The sequence below is a fragment of the Heteronotia binoei genome, chromosome 15, assembly GCF_032191835.1.
Source record: "Heteronotia binoei isolate CCM8104 ecotype False Entrance Well chromosome 15, APGP_CSIRO_Hbin_v1, whole genome shotgun sequence".
Lineage (NCBI taxonomy): Eukaryota > Metazoa > Chordata > Lepidosauria > Squamata > Gekkonidae > Heteronotia > Heteronotia binoei.
The window spans coordinates 46,144,672-46,161,693 of record NC_083237.1 but is presented as its reverse complement, the minus strand read 5'-3'; the positions used below and the strand labels follow the sequence as shown (position 1 = coordinate 46,161,693).

Below are 17,022 nucleotides of genomic sequence, written 5' to 3'. Positions count from 1 at the left end.
TCTGGACCTGGAGCCTCTTCTCCCAAAATTGGGGTGCAGGAATCTTCAGCTCAATAATCATTTTGTCTCTTTGTCGAGAGCCCTGATTCACCCTGCTATATGTATAAACATACCATTAACAGATCACATGAGACTGAGATGTGATTTGTTAACGGTATGTTTATATAGCCTTTTTGCCATGGTCTGGTTTTCTTGCTGGCTTTGTGCTGCAGACTGGGTTTCCTGATTTTGGTATGCTTTGCTTCTGAAAATGGGCAGAATGCCTTTCCTTGAGGGCCGTCTCAAGACAAGAGTCAAATTAACACACACACCTATTTCCTCAGCACCAGAGATCTGATTTGATCTGGGTTCTTCTGAAGCCTTTAAGTGGCAAAGGATGTCTGATTAGAGAATCCCAGACAGTCTCCAGCACCGTGTCGTGGTTAACAGCATAGGACAGCATAGGAAATCCAAGTTCAAATCTCCATTCTGGTACGGAAGCTTTCTGGGTGACCTTGGGTCAGTCACACAGTCTCAGGCTAACCTACCCACAGAAGAAGAAGACTGTAGATTTATACCCCATCCTTCTCTCTGAATCAGAGACTCAGAGCAGCTTACAATCTCCGACATCTTCTCCCCCCACAACAGACACCCTGTGAGGTGGGTGGGGCTGAGAGATTTTTACAGCAGCTGCCCTTTCAAGGACAACTCCTACAAGAGCTATGGCTGACCCAAGGCCATTCCAGCAGGTGCAAGTGGAGGAGTGGGGAATCAAACCTGGTTCTCCCAGATAAGAGTCCGCACACTTAACCACTACACCAAATTGGCTCACATAGGGTTATTGTGAGGATAAAATGGAGAAAAGGAGATCAGCATCATGTGAATAGTCAAAAAACCCCACAAACTCAATCCTGTTCCTGTTCAAGAGTCAGGATGCAGCAATTCCTCCACAGATGCCCAACAGGAGGGTTTTGTGGTTTCTTGTCATGGGTCAGTCAGCAGAGGAGGGCTCCTCAGGAGGAAGGGCCCCTGCTCTAAATCAGCAGAAGCCAGCAAGAAAGATGATGAACTGCAGGCTTGTCAAGATTCACAGCCCACGGCTGATGCAGAGCCACCTGCACCCTCCAGCTCCAGATCCAACAGAGGAAACCCAGTGGTCCTTACCAGCCCTCCAGTTCCACCCACACCCTTTGAGCACCAGAGACAAACGCTTAGAATGGAGCGACAAGAGAGAAGGCAAAGTGCACAACTCCTGGCCCAACGGCAGCTGCTTGCTGATGACTAGCTGCAGAGGAACTCCCAAGGAGTTGGCTACAAAAAAAGCCTGCCAGAAGATGCCTATAAAAGCCAGTCAAAGGAGACTGCTTGACGTGGAACTCTGCAACCACAGCTTTGCTCCAGCCACCTTTGGACTGGCTTTGGACTTGGATCCCGGACCGGCTGGCTTGTGTGTACAACTAGGAGCTAGGTGCAGTCATAATCAGGGTCCAGAGGCAACATCAATGTCCGTCCAAAATCAGGGTTCCAAAAATTAGGCAAGGCAGAGTCATTCAGCCCAGAGTTGTGCACAGGACTTTTTTTGTAGCAGGAACTCCTTTACATATTAGGCCACACACCCCTGATGTAGGCCCTGTAAGCTGTTGGAGGATTGGCTCTGGACCCTGATTATGACTGCACCTAGCTCTTGATACTTCTCCTGGGTAGTCAACCAACAGCCAAGAATGGTTAGAACAGATACAATGCCCAAGAACAATTTCCCCATCCTCAAGAATCACAGAACTGTACTCTTGCATAGGGTTGCCAACTCTGGGTTGGGAAAGTACTAGAGATTCTGGGGGTGATGAACTGTTTGTTCACCAGGCAGGGTTTCAGGAGGGGAAGGACTCAGAAGAGTATAATGCACCATACAGTCCACCCTCCAAAGCAGCCATCTTCTCCAGGGGAAATGATTAGTGTAGCCAGGAGATAACATGTAATTCCAGGAGATCTCCAGGACTCAACTGGAAGCTGGCAAGCCTACCCTCACTTGTGCTACACAACAGAGAGTCTTTTACCCTGAGATGGGGCGTAGACAGCAGCTGAAGCAGCTCTTTTTCGTCATTATTCATGGGCGCCGTCTGCAATTCTTCTATCACCTTAAAAACAAAAAGAGACATATATAACAGAGAAATCGATCCATGTGCAAGACAGAGCTTTATTTCTTGCTTGTATTTTCTGGTCAATGTCTTCCTAATCTCAGCCTCACACTCCAGAGGAGCAAGAGTAATTGCGAAGCATGTGCCAGCCTCAGCTTTGTCGACGCCTACAAGGATCCTGCAGGTTGGGGGAAGTGACATGGTATGCACAAGGATGCAATTCCGGGATCTGGGAACCCAGGAATGGTGATGGCACCACCAGGCTTTGCAGGCCAGATACACTGGCTCTCTCCCTCTCCACGGCACTGTGTGCTCACATCTCAGGAACCGGGGCAGGCCCAGGAGGGAAAGCATCCACACAGGACTGCTTTCTCATGGTAATCATGGAGATGTCTTACGGAAAGTGACACTTTTGCCCACCTTTTCCTAGTGCCTTCGCCTTGCAAGATTCACACTTCTGGATGCACCGTTAGAGAACAGCAGGAGGTCCACAGCTGAGTTGTGGGCACACTTGCATGCAAATGCCACAAAGCTGCTCCAGCCTCAGAGAGGTCACTTCAGATCTTTATTCCAGGGGTCCCCAGTATAGCATCGATGGATGCCATGGAAGAAGAAGACTGTAGATTTATACCCTGCCATTCTCTCTGACTCAGAGTATAAGCTCCTTTATCTTCTTCCCCCACAACAGAGACTCTGTGAGGGGGGTGGGGCTGAGAGAGCTCTTACGGCAGCTGCCCTTTCAAGGACAACTCTTGCAAGAACTATGGCTGACCCAAGGCCATTCCAGCAGCTGCAAGTGGAAAAGAGGGGAATCAAACCCGGTTCTCCCAGATAAGAGTCCACACACTTAACCACTACACCAAACTGGCAATACCTTTTCTGGTGCCCACTGAATGATTTTAGGAAGTAGGCAAGACCAGGTATAGCCTTTGCCCATCAAGGTTTCTGATAGATATTAGAGATTTGATTGGCTGTGCAGATTTTGATTGGCTGTGCAGCTGCTGCCACAGCATAAAGATCTGCACTGTGTGACTGAAGTGAAGTTGCGGCAGCCATTTTGTTGCTGTGCCCACCACTTTTTATTATTATTATTGTCCTTCTCATCATCATCATCATCATCATTATGAGGAAAGGCAGAGGAACTTGGGAATGTTCAGTCTGGAGAAGAGGAGGTTAAGGAGTGGACATGATTGCTCTTTAAATATTTGAAAGTCTGTCATTTAGAGGAGGGCAGGGAACTGTTCCCTTTGGCAGCAGAGGAGAGGACTTGCAATAATGGATTAAGCTGGATATTAGAAAAAACTTTTTACAGTAAGAGTTCAATGGTGGAATTGGCTGCCCGGGGGGGGGGGGTGAGCTCCCCCTCACTGGCAGTCTTTAAGCAGCGGCTGGACAAGCATTTGTCAGGGATGCTCTAGGCCAATCCTGCATTGAGCAGGGGGTTGGGCTAGATTAGGGGTGGCCAAACTGTAGCTCTGGAATCACATGTGGCTCTTTCACACATATCGTGTGTCTCTCGAAGCTCCCCCCCCCCCGCCCTGTCAGCTGACTTGGAGAAGGCATTTCTCTCTTTAAATCACTTCTCCAAGCCAGCTGGTGACTTAGAGAATGCATTTGAAGTTGCTTTCTTTCCACCTCTCCCCCTCCCCCCGCCTATTTGTCTTCCTGCTTGCCTTGTGGCTCTCATACATCTGACATTCGAGTCTTACAGCTCTCAAACATCTCATGTTTATTCCATGTGGTTCTTATATTAAGCAAGTCTGGCCTCCCCTGGACTCGATGTTTGAGGGCAGGCTGCATGGCCCCTTCCAGTTCTGTGATTCTATGATTCTATCCTGCCCTCCCCCACAGGCAGGTTCAGGGTGGGTCACAACCATGCCGTGTCAGAATTCCGAATGTGCCTGCAGGCTCAAAAAGGTTGGGAATCCCCTCCCTTATTCTGAAGATCCTATTGCTAAGGAAGCATCTTCCTTCCCTTCCCTTCCCTTCCCTTCCCTTCCCTTCCCTTCCCTTCCCTTCCCTTCCCTTCCCTTCCCTTCCCTGGCTCCTCTTGAGCAGTGACTAGAAGAGTACTGAATTATTTTCTAAAGGGAAATTTAGCAACCGGTAAGATTACATTTGGATCACTGTCTAGCCTCAGATAAGGAATAACTTTCCATTGAAATAATAAATGTAATAAAATTGGTAAAAATCCAGCAATTCACAAAAACAATAAAAAGGAACATTCTGACATTTTATGAGATAGAGCTTCAATTTTACTCTAGCCACAAGAACAAAGACGCCCTAAAGATGGGATATTACAAAACCTCCCGCACAATACTTCAAGGGGTGAGTGTGAAGATGAGCAAGATCAAATGCCCCAGCTTAATGAGAAACCATTAGATATCTTGCATACGAAGGCAAGTACTGAGGAGGTAAAATACAAAAGAGTTGGGTGGAAGCATCTTCCAGTACTTAGGAAGAGGCAGTGGCTCAGTGGTAAAGCACCTGCTTTGCATGCCGAATGACCCAGGGTTCAATCCCTCTTGTCTGGCATGACTTTCTACTTGTCTTTCTGCATTTTTAAAAATTTAAAGCATTCCAACATGGTAAGTGCACACCTGCGGTCAGAAATGGGACCTCCCTGAAACAGGTATACCACCTCTGTCTCAGGTATGTGATGCTAAGAATCTACGGGTTGAATCCCACTGAGAATGTCCACACATGAACCTGTCTTACACTGAATCCAATCCTTTGTCCATCAATGTTAGTATTGTCTACTCAGACTGGCAGCTGTTCTCACGATCTCAGGCTTTGGCCTTTTACCTCACCTCCTACTTGATCCTTTAACTGGGGATGCCAGGGATTGAACCTGGGACTTTCTGCATGCCAAGCCGATGCTCTATCACTGAGCCACAGCCCCTCCACATGGGTAAGGAGGGATCTTTGTCAATTTCACCTTCTCTCAGCAGACCTCTGACTTCAACCCATGCTGTTCAAAGAGGTCCTCCATCCTTCAGGAACAGCATTTTGGGGAATGCACTGAGCTGCAGTGGAAGGCAGGGAAGTCACACTTCCAGGGACAGAAATTCTTCCATCTGCAGAGATTTGGGGCAGGATCCAACCCACCAACTAGATGCAAACAAACTGCAACAGCACCCATGGAGGGTCACTTACCATGCAGACTGGGGTCATGATGCTGGGGAAGAGGGAATGTTAACTCTTCTCCCCTTGCACTGTTGTCCTGATCAAAAGCCCAACCTGCATTAAGTACCAGAAGGCGAAAGAAAAAGATAGGTGCCACAAGGCAACCTGTTTTTTTCCCCAACTGGGAGGGAAAATAGCCCAGAGGGACTACTAAATTGGGTTAAAACAAAAGAGTCAAACCCCCTCACTTTTCCTCCCCCACTTTGATCCCAAGCCATATCCAACCTGCCACCCATCTCCTGCCACTTTTTATAACTGATTTACACACCCAGAGATCCAGCTAGAGATCTCCAGCATCACAAACAGTTCGTCAGCCCTCAATGAGAACAAAACATCAAGAGAAACAAAGAACAACCTGATGTCTCAAAGGAAAAAAAAACTTCTCTCAGTAAAAAGGCATTTTTTTAAAAAAGGAACAAGGTGTGCAAGAAATTGAAATGCTAAAATAACTGAAGAATGAAGCCTGGTATAAAGCAGTTGTTGAGATTAAGGAGCGATATTCAAAGCTGGGAGGAACAAATGATGAAAAATGAAATACTGTTATCCCTGGATGCAAAATCTGGAGGAAGAAAAGAGTAGGCTGTATGGAGGGCAACATCTACTCCAATAAATCAGAAATGGTAAAAGTAGCAACCCTATCTATAATCTCTATGGGAAGGAAAAGCAAAAGGGTTGTCTTTGGAGCAGCAGGAAGCCACAGAGGAAAAAGACCAAAGTATCCCAAGCTATAAGGATTGTCTTATGGGTAGTGACAAATTTCAGTAGACTTGCTAGCCCTGTGCAAGCAGCCCTAGGTGCTTTGGAAGGATGGGCTATGATAGCAGACACCATTACTGGTGTGGCAACATCACTTCCTGGTGATCACCAGAAGTGACATCACCACGTGAGTAGCACTGCAGGAATTCCCCCAAGTAATGTCACTTTTGGTCCCCACTTTGCAATGGGCTAGGCATTTCACCAATCTCTATAGTCTTTACCACAGAGATTGGTGAAATTCCTAGCATATCACAAACTGAGGATCAAAAGTGACACTGCTCCATCCATGACACCATGGTATCATTTGGACTACCCTGTGAGGTTGGTAAGACTGAGAGTGGGTGATTGGCCCAAAGTCACCCAGCAAACGTCCATGGCAGAACATGGATTCACAGCTTGATCTCCCAGATCCCAAGCCACACTCTAGCACCACAATGGTTCTCAGGGAAATGGTAAAAGAAAAGGAATAACCCTCCCCCAGGCCCAGGAGTGGAGAACAGCTGCTATTTATCAGCAAAAAACCCAAGAAACTAGTTCATGGGTTTCCCACTGCTGTATCTTGTTCCACACTTAATCATGCTAGTATGAGACAGGGATGGAAAGTTGGCCATATAACAGATTAGCAAACTAGTTATCATTAGGATCAGCGGTGTTCATGTGAAGAGAGAAAGGGGAGGGACTCAGCAGAGACTCAGAGTGTGCGTGTGTGTACATACAGGCACAGCCATGCATGATGCATCTCTGCAAAGGCATACATTGCTCCCTGCTACAGCAACCTCACTATTATCGCCAGAATCACCAATTGATGAAGATGAAGATGATGATGATATTGGATTTATAGCCCACCCTATACTCTGAATCTCACAGCAGTCGCAATCTCCTTTACCTTCCCCACCTCCCACAACAGACACCCTGTGAGGTGGGTGGGGCTGAGAGAGCTCTTACAGCAGCTGCCCTTTCAAGGACAACTCCTACGAAAGCTATGGCGGACCTAAGGCCATTCCAGCAGCTGCAAGTGGAGGAGTGGGGAATCAAGCCCAGTTCTCTCAGAAAAGAGTCCGTACGCTTAACCACTACACCAGACTGACAGCTTGGGGATGATGGGATGAAGAGATGGGATAAAATGACACCTTGGGGGATGATGGGATGAAGATGAAGGTATTGCCCCCACCACAGGACAGGAGTGAATAGCACTCATCCATTTATACTGGAGAAAATTTTGAGGTAAATTTGGAAACCGGGGCGGGGGACTAAACTTAAATCCTGGAGATCTCAGGAATCAGACTAAGAATCCAACCTACACAGCCCCACCTTTTCATCTACACTGCCCCATTCTGGGTCCTGTTTCTTGACCAGACAAATGGAATCTTGGGAGCAGGCTTTTATAAACTGAGATTATGACGAAACTCTCCATTCCTGTTTTTAAAAAGAGCAACTGAAACCTCCCGCCCCAGCTTAAACCTCGGCAGATTTTACAGCAGAGGACGGCCTGAATCAAATGTGCTTGTGCACATGTGCTCATTAAACGGCAGCACTTACATCTTCAGCTAGAGCCGACGCACTGTGCAGAACAGGAACCGGGCTCTGCCTTTCATAATGGCACAGCTTTTCATGAATCTGAAACAGAAAAGAGAGAGAGAGGGAAAAGTAAAACCATCAGGGGCTCAGGATATCTTGAGAAGTGGCTCCCTTCCCATTGCCAATGTAGGAGACTGCCACAAACATAATTAGCTGGTTTCATGCATGAACATTCAGCTCAGTGCGCTTGGCTAAAGAACAGCTTGCTTCCTGTGGTGACCGCAGAATGAAGCCGTCCACACAAGCCACAGCACAATCATGTGGATGCCTGCCTCCATCCACATGGCAACTAAATGCCATAATCAGTTTGCAGAGCCTACACCAAGTCCTGCACCCAGTCGAAATAGCACCACCACCCTTTTACAGTGAGGTGCATGCTCCAGTTACCGTTACCGAGATCGATACAATCATGCACCAGGCAAAGCATGTGGCAGTTTGGTGTAGTGGTTAAGTGTGTGGACTCTTATCTGGGAGAACTGGGTTTATTCCCCACTCCTCCACTTGCACCTGCTGGAATGGCCTTGGGTCAACCATAGCTCTGGCAGAGGTTGTCCTTGAAAGGGCAGCTGCTGTGAGAGCCCTCTCAGCCCCACCCACCTCACAGGGTGTCTGTTGTGGGGGGAGAAGATAATGGAGATTGTAAGCCGCTCTGAGTCTCTGATTCAGAGAGAAGGGTGGAGTATAAATCTGCAATTCTTCTTCTTCTTTAAAGGAGCTGCAAGATTTTTTGGAGGTTGTTCTGACTTGCCCAGAAATCCACCAGAAATGCACCACTGTCTGTATCATGAAACTCACTCGCTACTTACATCTCTAGAGTGACCCCTCTCCAATCAGTGATCACGATCAATTAACGTTCCAGCGCTACCCAGGCAGAGTCAGATCACTCGGCTCCCCAATATTCTGCCACAGCATAGCTCTCCAAGGTCGCAGGAAAAGGTATTTCCCAGCCCCAATGATCAGAACCCGGAAGAGCCCAACCTTGTCGGAAGCCAAGCAAGGTCAGCCCTAGCTAGCATTTGGATGGGAGACATCCAAGAAAGTCCAGGGTCAAGGCACAGAGACGGGCAACAGCAAACCACCCCTGAACATCTCTTGCCTTGAAATCCCTACGAGGTCACCATAAGTGTGCTGTGACTTGAGGGCACCTTCCATTGCCATTAGCAGAGCCAATTCTATAAAGAGGCAAGCTCAGGGGGCAGATGGGAGGGGCCAGTCTCCAGCTCTTAAACAGATGGATAGCTTCAGCTTGGTTTCATCTGGTCTATGACCAGTGCCAGATTAAACCCTGTGGAGGCCTCTATGCAGTCAAAATCTTGGGGGGGCCCCTTGCAAATTATTTCCTATTGCAGAGGCTCAGAGTCAGAGTGCACGCCCCACTGCCTGCAGGCACCTTCTCAAAAGCCCCTTTAACAAAGCTGTGGGGGAGAGGCAAACTTGGGGTAGAGGCAGAAAGAAGCGGTGAGGGAGAGGCAGAGAGAGACACCAGCAGCAGCCACACCAGGCAAATCTGGCAACGAGCAGCTCAGTTGCTGGCTGTGCCTGCAGACTGGGAGGGCTGCAAGCAAGCGGAAAACCAGGGGGGAAAGTCAGCCTGGGGCCCCTAAAGGAGTGGGGGCCCATAGGCCAGTGCCTACTTGGCCCATTTGTTGATCCGGCCCTGTCTTTGACCCTCATGGCTACCTACTCAGTCATCCAGCTGCAAAGTGGGAGGGACATGCTCCCACCTCACCTTCCTTTTCCAGTACTTGTGGAGGTGGGGGGAGGGTGTCAGTCCTTAACTTCTCTCCTCAGTTGGTTTTCTCGCCAAAATGTAAACACACAAGGCCTCTAAACAGGGCCCTTTATTTATTGTAGGCCTATAACATCCAGTCTCTCCACCAGATGGGTCTTGTGGCGGGGATATGATTCAAACCAATGCCAAATCCACATTAAAACATCAATAAAACAAAAAGACCCATTATTTTTAATGAGCAACAGGCAAGAGGGTCGTTTCTTTGTTCTGTATGACTCCCACAATATTGGTGGCGCTTTCTAAATGATAACCATTGCACCACCCAAATCTTTAATTGTATTCAAAGCAGAATATAGTCCCCCTAAACCTATATTTTACATACAGGATTTCAAAAAGCCTGCACAAATATTCCTTTCCGACTACCAATTCCCTCCAAAAGTGATTTTCTTGGTTGTTCAGGTACTAACCGAAGGAAGGGATTTCATGCTCTGTCAAATGCTCCGCAGACCAGAATGTAAAAAAAAAGTTCTTAACATTCACCCATACAAATGTATGCATATATCTTAGTGTTCTTTTCTGTCACCCTCGAAGATCTCAGCAAAGAACCCTGCTCGGCTGTACAGTTCTGCCTCAATTCCTCTTTCATGCAAGGGCTATCGCGCTCCGGAGCGCAAAATGCATTTTAATTCCTTTTGTTTTCCTGCACGGGCTCCATTTTGGGACTCAGGTTCTTTAAAACAAGGTCTGGGTCATAAGATTTATTCTCTACCCCAGAAGCCCTGCCCTGCCCAACCCACATTCAGGGGACTTAATGCTAGTTTCCCAGCACCTCTGCTTCATAATTTGGTGGGAGCCAGTGCTGATAACAGGGCTTTTTTTGTAGCAGGAACTCCTTTGCATGTTTAGATCACACACCCCTGATGTAGCCAATCCTCCTGGAGCTTACAGTAGGTCCTTTACTAAGAACCCTGTAAGCTCTTGGAGGATTGGCTACATCAGAGGTGTGTGGCCTAATATGCAAAGGAGTTCTTGCGACAAAAGAAGCCCTGCTTACGGGGCAGAGACACCATAAGCTCCTCCCCTCCACCACACACCTGAGTGAATGGGGGGCCTCCATGCAGACATTTTACCACCTCAATTTGCTTGCTCTCTTTCTTCCATCTTGTGGGAGAAGAGCCTTTACACAATTGAATGTTCTCATGCTAAAATGGGAGGGGAGTCCGTGGAGGAGAGGAGAGGGCTTCATGTCACCCACCGCCCTATTTCAATGCATCTTTGGGAGAATGTACAGAACAGAACAACACCAGGACGAAGAAGCCACAAGACAACCTGAAGGCCCCTCATGGGTCCACCTCGGCGGATGAGCAGCCCCAACTCAAGTCAAAATGCTTACCTTCATTAAATAGCTAAGACTTCTCTCGCTGAAAATGTCCTTCAAGAACACCATTTCTTCCTTGTGGTTGGAGTCAGGCCTCAGCTGTGATGTCAAGAGAGCAAGGGTCTCGTGCAAACCTACCCAAAGACACAGAAGGGTGGGGATCCATTATTAGATCAGGAAAACCTTTGAAAAAGCTGAGTCCTACTGGCAGCTTGCCCTGACCTGGACAGCACCAGCTAGCCTGATCTTGTCTGACCTCTGAAGCTAGCAGGGTCAGCCCTGGCTGGTAATTAGATGGGAGACCACCAAGGAATTCCAGGGTCGCTATACAGAGGAAGCCAATGGTCAACCATCTCTTGCCTTGAAAACCCCATCTTCACTATAGCAGGACCAAAAAAGAGGGGCACAGAACAACATCACAATATTACTTCCAGCTGTACCCTGAAGTGACATCACAATGGTCTGGGGATTCCCTGATCTCTATGGTAAAAACCAAAGATATGGGGGATTCCTAGAACATAGAAACACCAGTTCAAACACAACCAGACATGACATTGCACGACACTGCTCCTCCCACCTTTATTCCTGTCGCTGGAACAAACTGCCCCAGAAGGGCCTTATACCCGGAGGCAGGGATCTGGCTGCCATCCTCAGGCATACAGCAATTCTACCAGTAACACAAGAATGTAGAACCACCTGGGAGAAGCTAAATCACATAGGTTGAACCAAGCAGCATGCTGCCTTGTTGTGTATGTGGACTCTGTGTTTAATGCTGGGTGTTAGTTCCTGCCTGGCTCATTGGAGCCTTTAGGATTGAGCTTGGGGACATGGGAAACAATGGGTAGCAGGATCCAAATCTTTGTTTCCCTGGACCTATCGCCAGCCCCCTGCTGGTTCAAATGACCCAATGACTTGTAGCACCAAAGATGTTCTATCGCAGGAACTTTGGAGTGTCTACAGATTCAGGTGGGCAGCTGTGTTGGTCTGAAGCAGTAGAACAAAGTAGGAGTCAAGTTTCACCTTTAAGACCAACCAAGTTTTATTCAGAATGTAAGCTTTCAAATGTATGCATACTACTTCGGACAAGAGGATGGTGTACAGTGAAATGAAATACATATAGCTGGTGGGTTGAGAGTGTAATAACTGATACAAAGTTAGGATCAAATGGCAAAATAGTGTAATAAACTGGAAGACCATTTGGTCTGGATAGCAGTAAAAGGTAATAAAAGTTGCCTGTTAATTGCTTTTGCTACAAGTCTAGGTAAAACAAAAGGGCATGTAAAACAAAGTAGGAGTCAAGTGGCACCTTTAAGACAAAGTTTTAATTTAGTCTTAAGGTGCCACTTGACTCCTACTTTGTTCTGCTTCAGACCAACATGGCTGCCCACTTGGCTCTATCTAAAAGGACATGTATTTCCTAGTGATGGAGTATATAGCTGGCCCCGTTGGCCCAGTTTAGGAGTCTTCGTTTAATCATTACCATGTTGTAACCTGAATAAAGAGCTTTGGTCAACCACAACCCAGTCTCTCCATGTATCAAACCTGCTATTTAACATGCCTCTTTTCTGCTCTCTATATCCAACCTCTGATGAGCTCCAAAACACCCAATTCTGCCTCACAGTGACAGAATCCTAGTAGCACCAAAGCATGCGGAACTGGAGCTAAAGAAAGTAGCCCCAAGCCATTCCCATAATATTAACATCAGCCTTTAGCCTATGGGTAAGTATATATAATTTTAGTGGTGAGGCCACTCTGGCCGTACACTGAACACATTTGGGGGTGGTTTTCTTCCAATCTCTAAGCAGACCTTTTCTCTCCCCCACCCCCCGCCAAGAAAAGCCCACTGATTAAATATGACTGTAAATGTATAGCCCAGTTTTCTAAAACATCAGCATTGGCTGGGGACAGGTGAAGACAGCACATGGCTCCTTAGTCCTTACCTGAATCTTCTGATAACACAGGCATGGCTTTTTCCTCAAAACCAAATGAGAACTCCAAGCGTCCACCAAATGACTGGCCTTCTTCCAGCAGAGGAAATGTTTACACAGGAGAAGAACACCTGAAGCCAGAGAAAGGGCTGGGTGAGGCATCGTTTTGCATATTTCCAAAGCGACTGGCTAAGAACAGGCAGTGCTGACAACCTTCTTTGGAGAACCCACATTGCTCAAATGATTTAGATTTATTGGAGTTATATCCCACCCTCCCTGCTGAAGCAGGCTCAGGGCAGCTCACAACAGTAAATGGTAATAACAATTCAATTCAGTAAATACTGAGTAAACACAAACAGTTCATAAAATCAACAAGCAATTAAAACAATTACAATTAAAAACAGTTTGGTGCTAATATAATTTGATTCATTCACTGCTATTTAGGTATTCTGATGTTTCTACGTCAACAGTTCAAATTAAAAGCGAGCCAGAATAACGTTGTTTTACAGGCCTTGCGGAACTGGGCGAGGTCCCGCAAGGCCTTAATCTCCTCTGGCAGCTGATTCCACCAAATAGGGGGCAGCGACTGAGAAGGCTCTTTCTCTGGTGGTTTTCAATCATACCTCCCTCGGCCCAGGGATCAATAGTAGATTTAGCATTTTGGATTTAAGTAACCTCTGGGGAACATATGGGGAGACGGTCCCTAAGGTAAGCAGGTCCTCAGCATATGGGGCTTTAAAGGTAATGACCAACACCTTGCAGCCACTATACTGGCCAGAAAAAGAAAGGATGAAAGCAGATGGAACGTCCCCAAGTGAAATTTTGCAGGGCAGGAGGTGCATAAAGACTTAGCGATACAAGACATATGTGTAACGGCAAAGCAGTGATTTGACATCTGGCTTATCTCACGGTCCAATCAATATATTCTGAATAGAGATCCTAAGGCCACCCCCTGGCTCCCCTGGAAGCTTTGGGGGGAAGTGCAAGGGGCAGACATGACATCATGCAAAGCATCAATGTTGTGTCTGGGTGAAAACCTGGGCATGACATCAACACATCAGCCAATGCTCTGGAAATTCTTATGGTAACATGTGCAAAGAGGAGTCTGGTGTAGTGGTTAAGTGCACAGACTCTTATCCGGGAGAACCGGGTTTGATTCCCCACTTCTCCACTTCCAGCTGCTGGAATGGCTTTGGGTCAGCCACAGTGCTTGCAGGAGTTGTCCTTGAAAGGGCAGGCTTCTGGGAGAGTTCTCTCAGCCCCACCTACCTCAAAGGGGGAGGAAGGTAAAGGAGATTGTGACTGCTCTGAGACTCAGAGTGAAGGGTAGGATATAAATCCAATATCATCATTATCAAAGTCCTGTCCATCCCCACCACTACACACACACCTTTCTCCCAGCCAAGATGCAAGGATGGCAGATGGCATGCCTAATTCCAAATGACTTGGAGCACAGCAAGGCTTGCTAGCAGACTCAAACCTATAGACCACAGCAGTTGTCTCCAAACCTTTCCAAATCCAGGAGTCACTGCGCTGCCACTGTGTAACATCAGAGTGACAGGAAGACAGAGTTAAGACTTCAGTAGTGTGAAGGCCAGTATCACAAGAAGGGGGTTTTTTTTAGCAGGAACTCCTTAGCATATTAGGCCACACACCCCTGATGTAGCCAATCCTCATGGAGCTTACAGTAGGCCCTGTACTAAGAGCCCTGTAAGCTCTTGGAGGACTGACTACATCAGGAGTGTGTGGCCTAATATGCAAAGGAGTTCCTGCTACAAAAAAAAGCCCTGATCACAGGCCTGGTCAGGGCATGGGAGTAGGCCAGGTAGGCAGCCACATGGAGTGCCACCTGGCCTTGGGACTGCCTGAGAAGGCTGAGCAGGGGCTGCAGGTGAGCTGAGCCTTTGCAGTGTGCTCTCTGAGGCACTCTGCGACTGCCCTAAAAAGGCAGTCTCGGAGCACCTACAAGAGCACACTGTGCTGGCGCAGCTTACCCAGAGCCTGCCCAGTCCTCCCCTGCTGCACCACCAGGCAGAGGTTCAGTGGCGGGGCAGGCACAGGCATGGGTGGGGAGGTATGGGGCAGGCATTGGCCTAGGGTGCCTGAGACCCTAGCACCAGCCCTGATCACAGGCAACAGAGGAAGAAAACTGGAGACAGGAAACCCAAGCTTAGAAAGGAGATGTACCATAGTGAGGAACAAACCAGGGGTCAGGGCCACAAACAAATCCTCTCTACAGGTCAGTGACCCCACTTTGCAGCTGCTGTGTCTTGCAGATGCTCTAAGCATTCATAAGAAAGAAAGGCAGGGGTCATGGGGTCTTTGATCTCTGTACATGTGCTCTAGCAGTAGGTCCTTATGGGAGTTGTAATTCCCAGAACTTCTGATGATAACAATGAAGGGGGGACCTGAAGTCCATGTGTCACTATCCTCAGGCACCTGTTCCCTCAATTAACCCTTCTCTCAGACTTGCCCCTTGGTTAAGGAATTTTGGGGGGAAATTCTCAATCGTATTGAACAGATTATGCATGTCACTTTACCCCTTTCTCCTAAACTGATACTCTTAAATGTTGGGAAGACTCTTCCACATCTGGACTACGCTTAGAACTAATATCGGTAATGTTCACAGCAGCAAAATTAACTATAGCCTCCAAACGGAAATCCAAAGATCCCCCTTCGATGCAACAATGGACTAGCAAACTCTGGGAGTATTTTCTTCTTGACAAAAATCACAGATATCAAACATCCACCTTGTAATCTTGAATCTACTTGCCAACGTTCTCTTTGCCAGAAATGGCTACCCTTTCTAACCTAGAAATTTGGTTCTCCACTTTCCAGCAGACCATATGCCTTCCTTAAGCTATCTTGCCACAATCTCTCCATCTCTGCCTTTGTTCCAGTCAGTGTCCTACAGCCAAGCCTAATGCACTGCCCACAGACAGGTCATGCACAGTGAAAGTGACCTTCCACTGTCCTCACAGAAGATGCACACTTGAGTAAAGACAAATGTTACATTTTTTACAGCAGCAAAGTGAAGCCAATCCAGAAGTACCCTTACTGTGTTGCCCAAATGTACCTTTCTACTCCAGAGCCAGCCTCTGAGAAAAAGCCAGAGAGAAGCAGGAACCTGCTAAGTACAGCACAGATTGGCCGCTGCCCCCCCCCAGTGTAGCAGGAACTCCTTTGCATATTAGGCCACACCTCCCTGATGTAGCCAATCCTCCAAGAGCTTACAGGTTTCTTAGTATAGGGCCTACTGTAAGCTCCAGGACGATTGGCTACATTAGGGAGGTGTCGCCTAATATGCAAAGGAGTTCCTGCTACAAAAAAAGCCCTGAACAGCAGCCAACTCTTGTCCTCATTTCACTCTTTAAATGGGTATTTAGTTGTCTGTGGTTTGTTTCCTTAATGAATACAGCAGCAAGCCAACGGTGCTTAGGCAGCATTTTCAAAAGACAGACAGTTGCCTAAGGCAAACATACAAGGTGTTTGTCCACACCCCTGTCATTTCAGTTGCAAAGCTAAAAGAAAACTGGGCTTGTGCCATGGCCAAAGAATTCTCTGCAAGCTTGAATCTTACACCCTGTCTGTCTTTACGATTTGTCAGCCTGTAATAGACTTAAGAGCCCCTGCAGAATGTACAGCCCCTACTCACCCAAGTGACTTTCTTCCACTTACCACACAGCTATTACAGACATTTTACAAAATACCCTATTTCTCCAGCATCCAGCAAAGAAGGAGAAGGAGGAGAAGGGATTTATATCCCACCCGTCTCTCAGGAGTCTCAGGACAGTTTACGTTCTCCTTCCCTTCCTCTCCCCACAACTGACACCCTATGAGGTAGGTGGGGCTGAGAGAGCTCTTTTTGAGAACTCTCCTTGAGAGAACAGCTTTGAGAAAACTGTGGCTGACCCAAGGTCACCCAGCTGGCTGCAAGTGGAAGAATCGGAAATCAAACCTGGTTCTCCCAGATTAGAGTCCGTGCTCTTAACCACTACACCAAAATGGCTCTCATACTCTTTTGGCATGGAGAAAATCACCACCACAAACTGGAGCACTGTGAGAAATAATCAAAATAATCTGTGATCAACCACACATTCCTCTTCCCCTCCCCCATACACCCATGCCATTTTTTGACATTTTGCAGAATTTTGTGTTGGTTTCTTTTATAACATATTTTTTTTTAAAAATTAAGTGGAGGGATTGACCTGTAGAACACCTACAAAGCCAATCAGGCAACCACTTACATTTTGGATGGAGGCAGGAAATGAACATATCCCAACAATCCTAATTTTCAACTCACCACTGTGCTTGCTGTGTTGTAAACCCTTTTCCCCCCACCCATTTTGA

General features: G+C 47.2%; 1 protein-coding gene across 2 annotated transcripts in view; it reads right to left on the bottom strand.

The window, feature by feature from the left end:
- The window catches only part of MPP3 (MAGUK p55 scaffold protein 3), a 107,920-nt gene extending 95,111 nt beyond the window's left edge, over nt 1–12,809 (bottom strand). For both annotated transcript variants that reach the window (XM_060256288.1, XM_060256289.1), the window contains exons 1-4: nt 12,685–12,809; nt 10,760–10,878; nt 7,596–7,673; nt 2,034–2,114 (exon numbers count right to left, since the gene is read on the bottom strand). In XM_060256288.1, the coding sequence (XP_060112271.1) occupies nt 2,034–2,114; nt 7,596–7,673; nt 10,760–10,878; nt 12,685–12,709 (303 nt within the window). In that variant the 5' untranslated portion in view covers nt 12,710–12,809. The remainder of the gene's footprint in view (nt 1–2,033; nt 2,115–7,595; nt 7,674–10,759; nt 10,879–12,684) is intronic.
- Nucleotides 12,810–17,022: the final 4,213 nt, after the last annotated feature.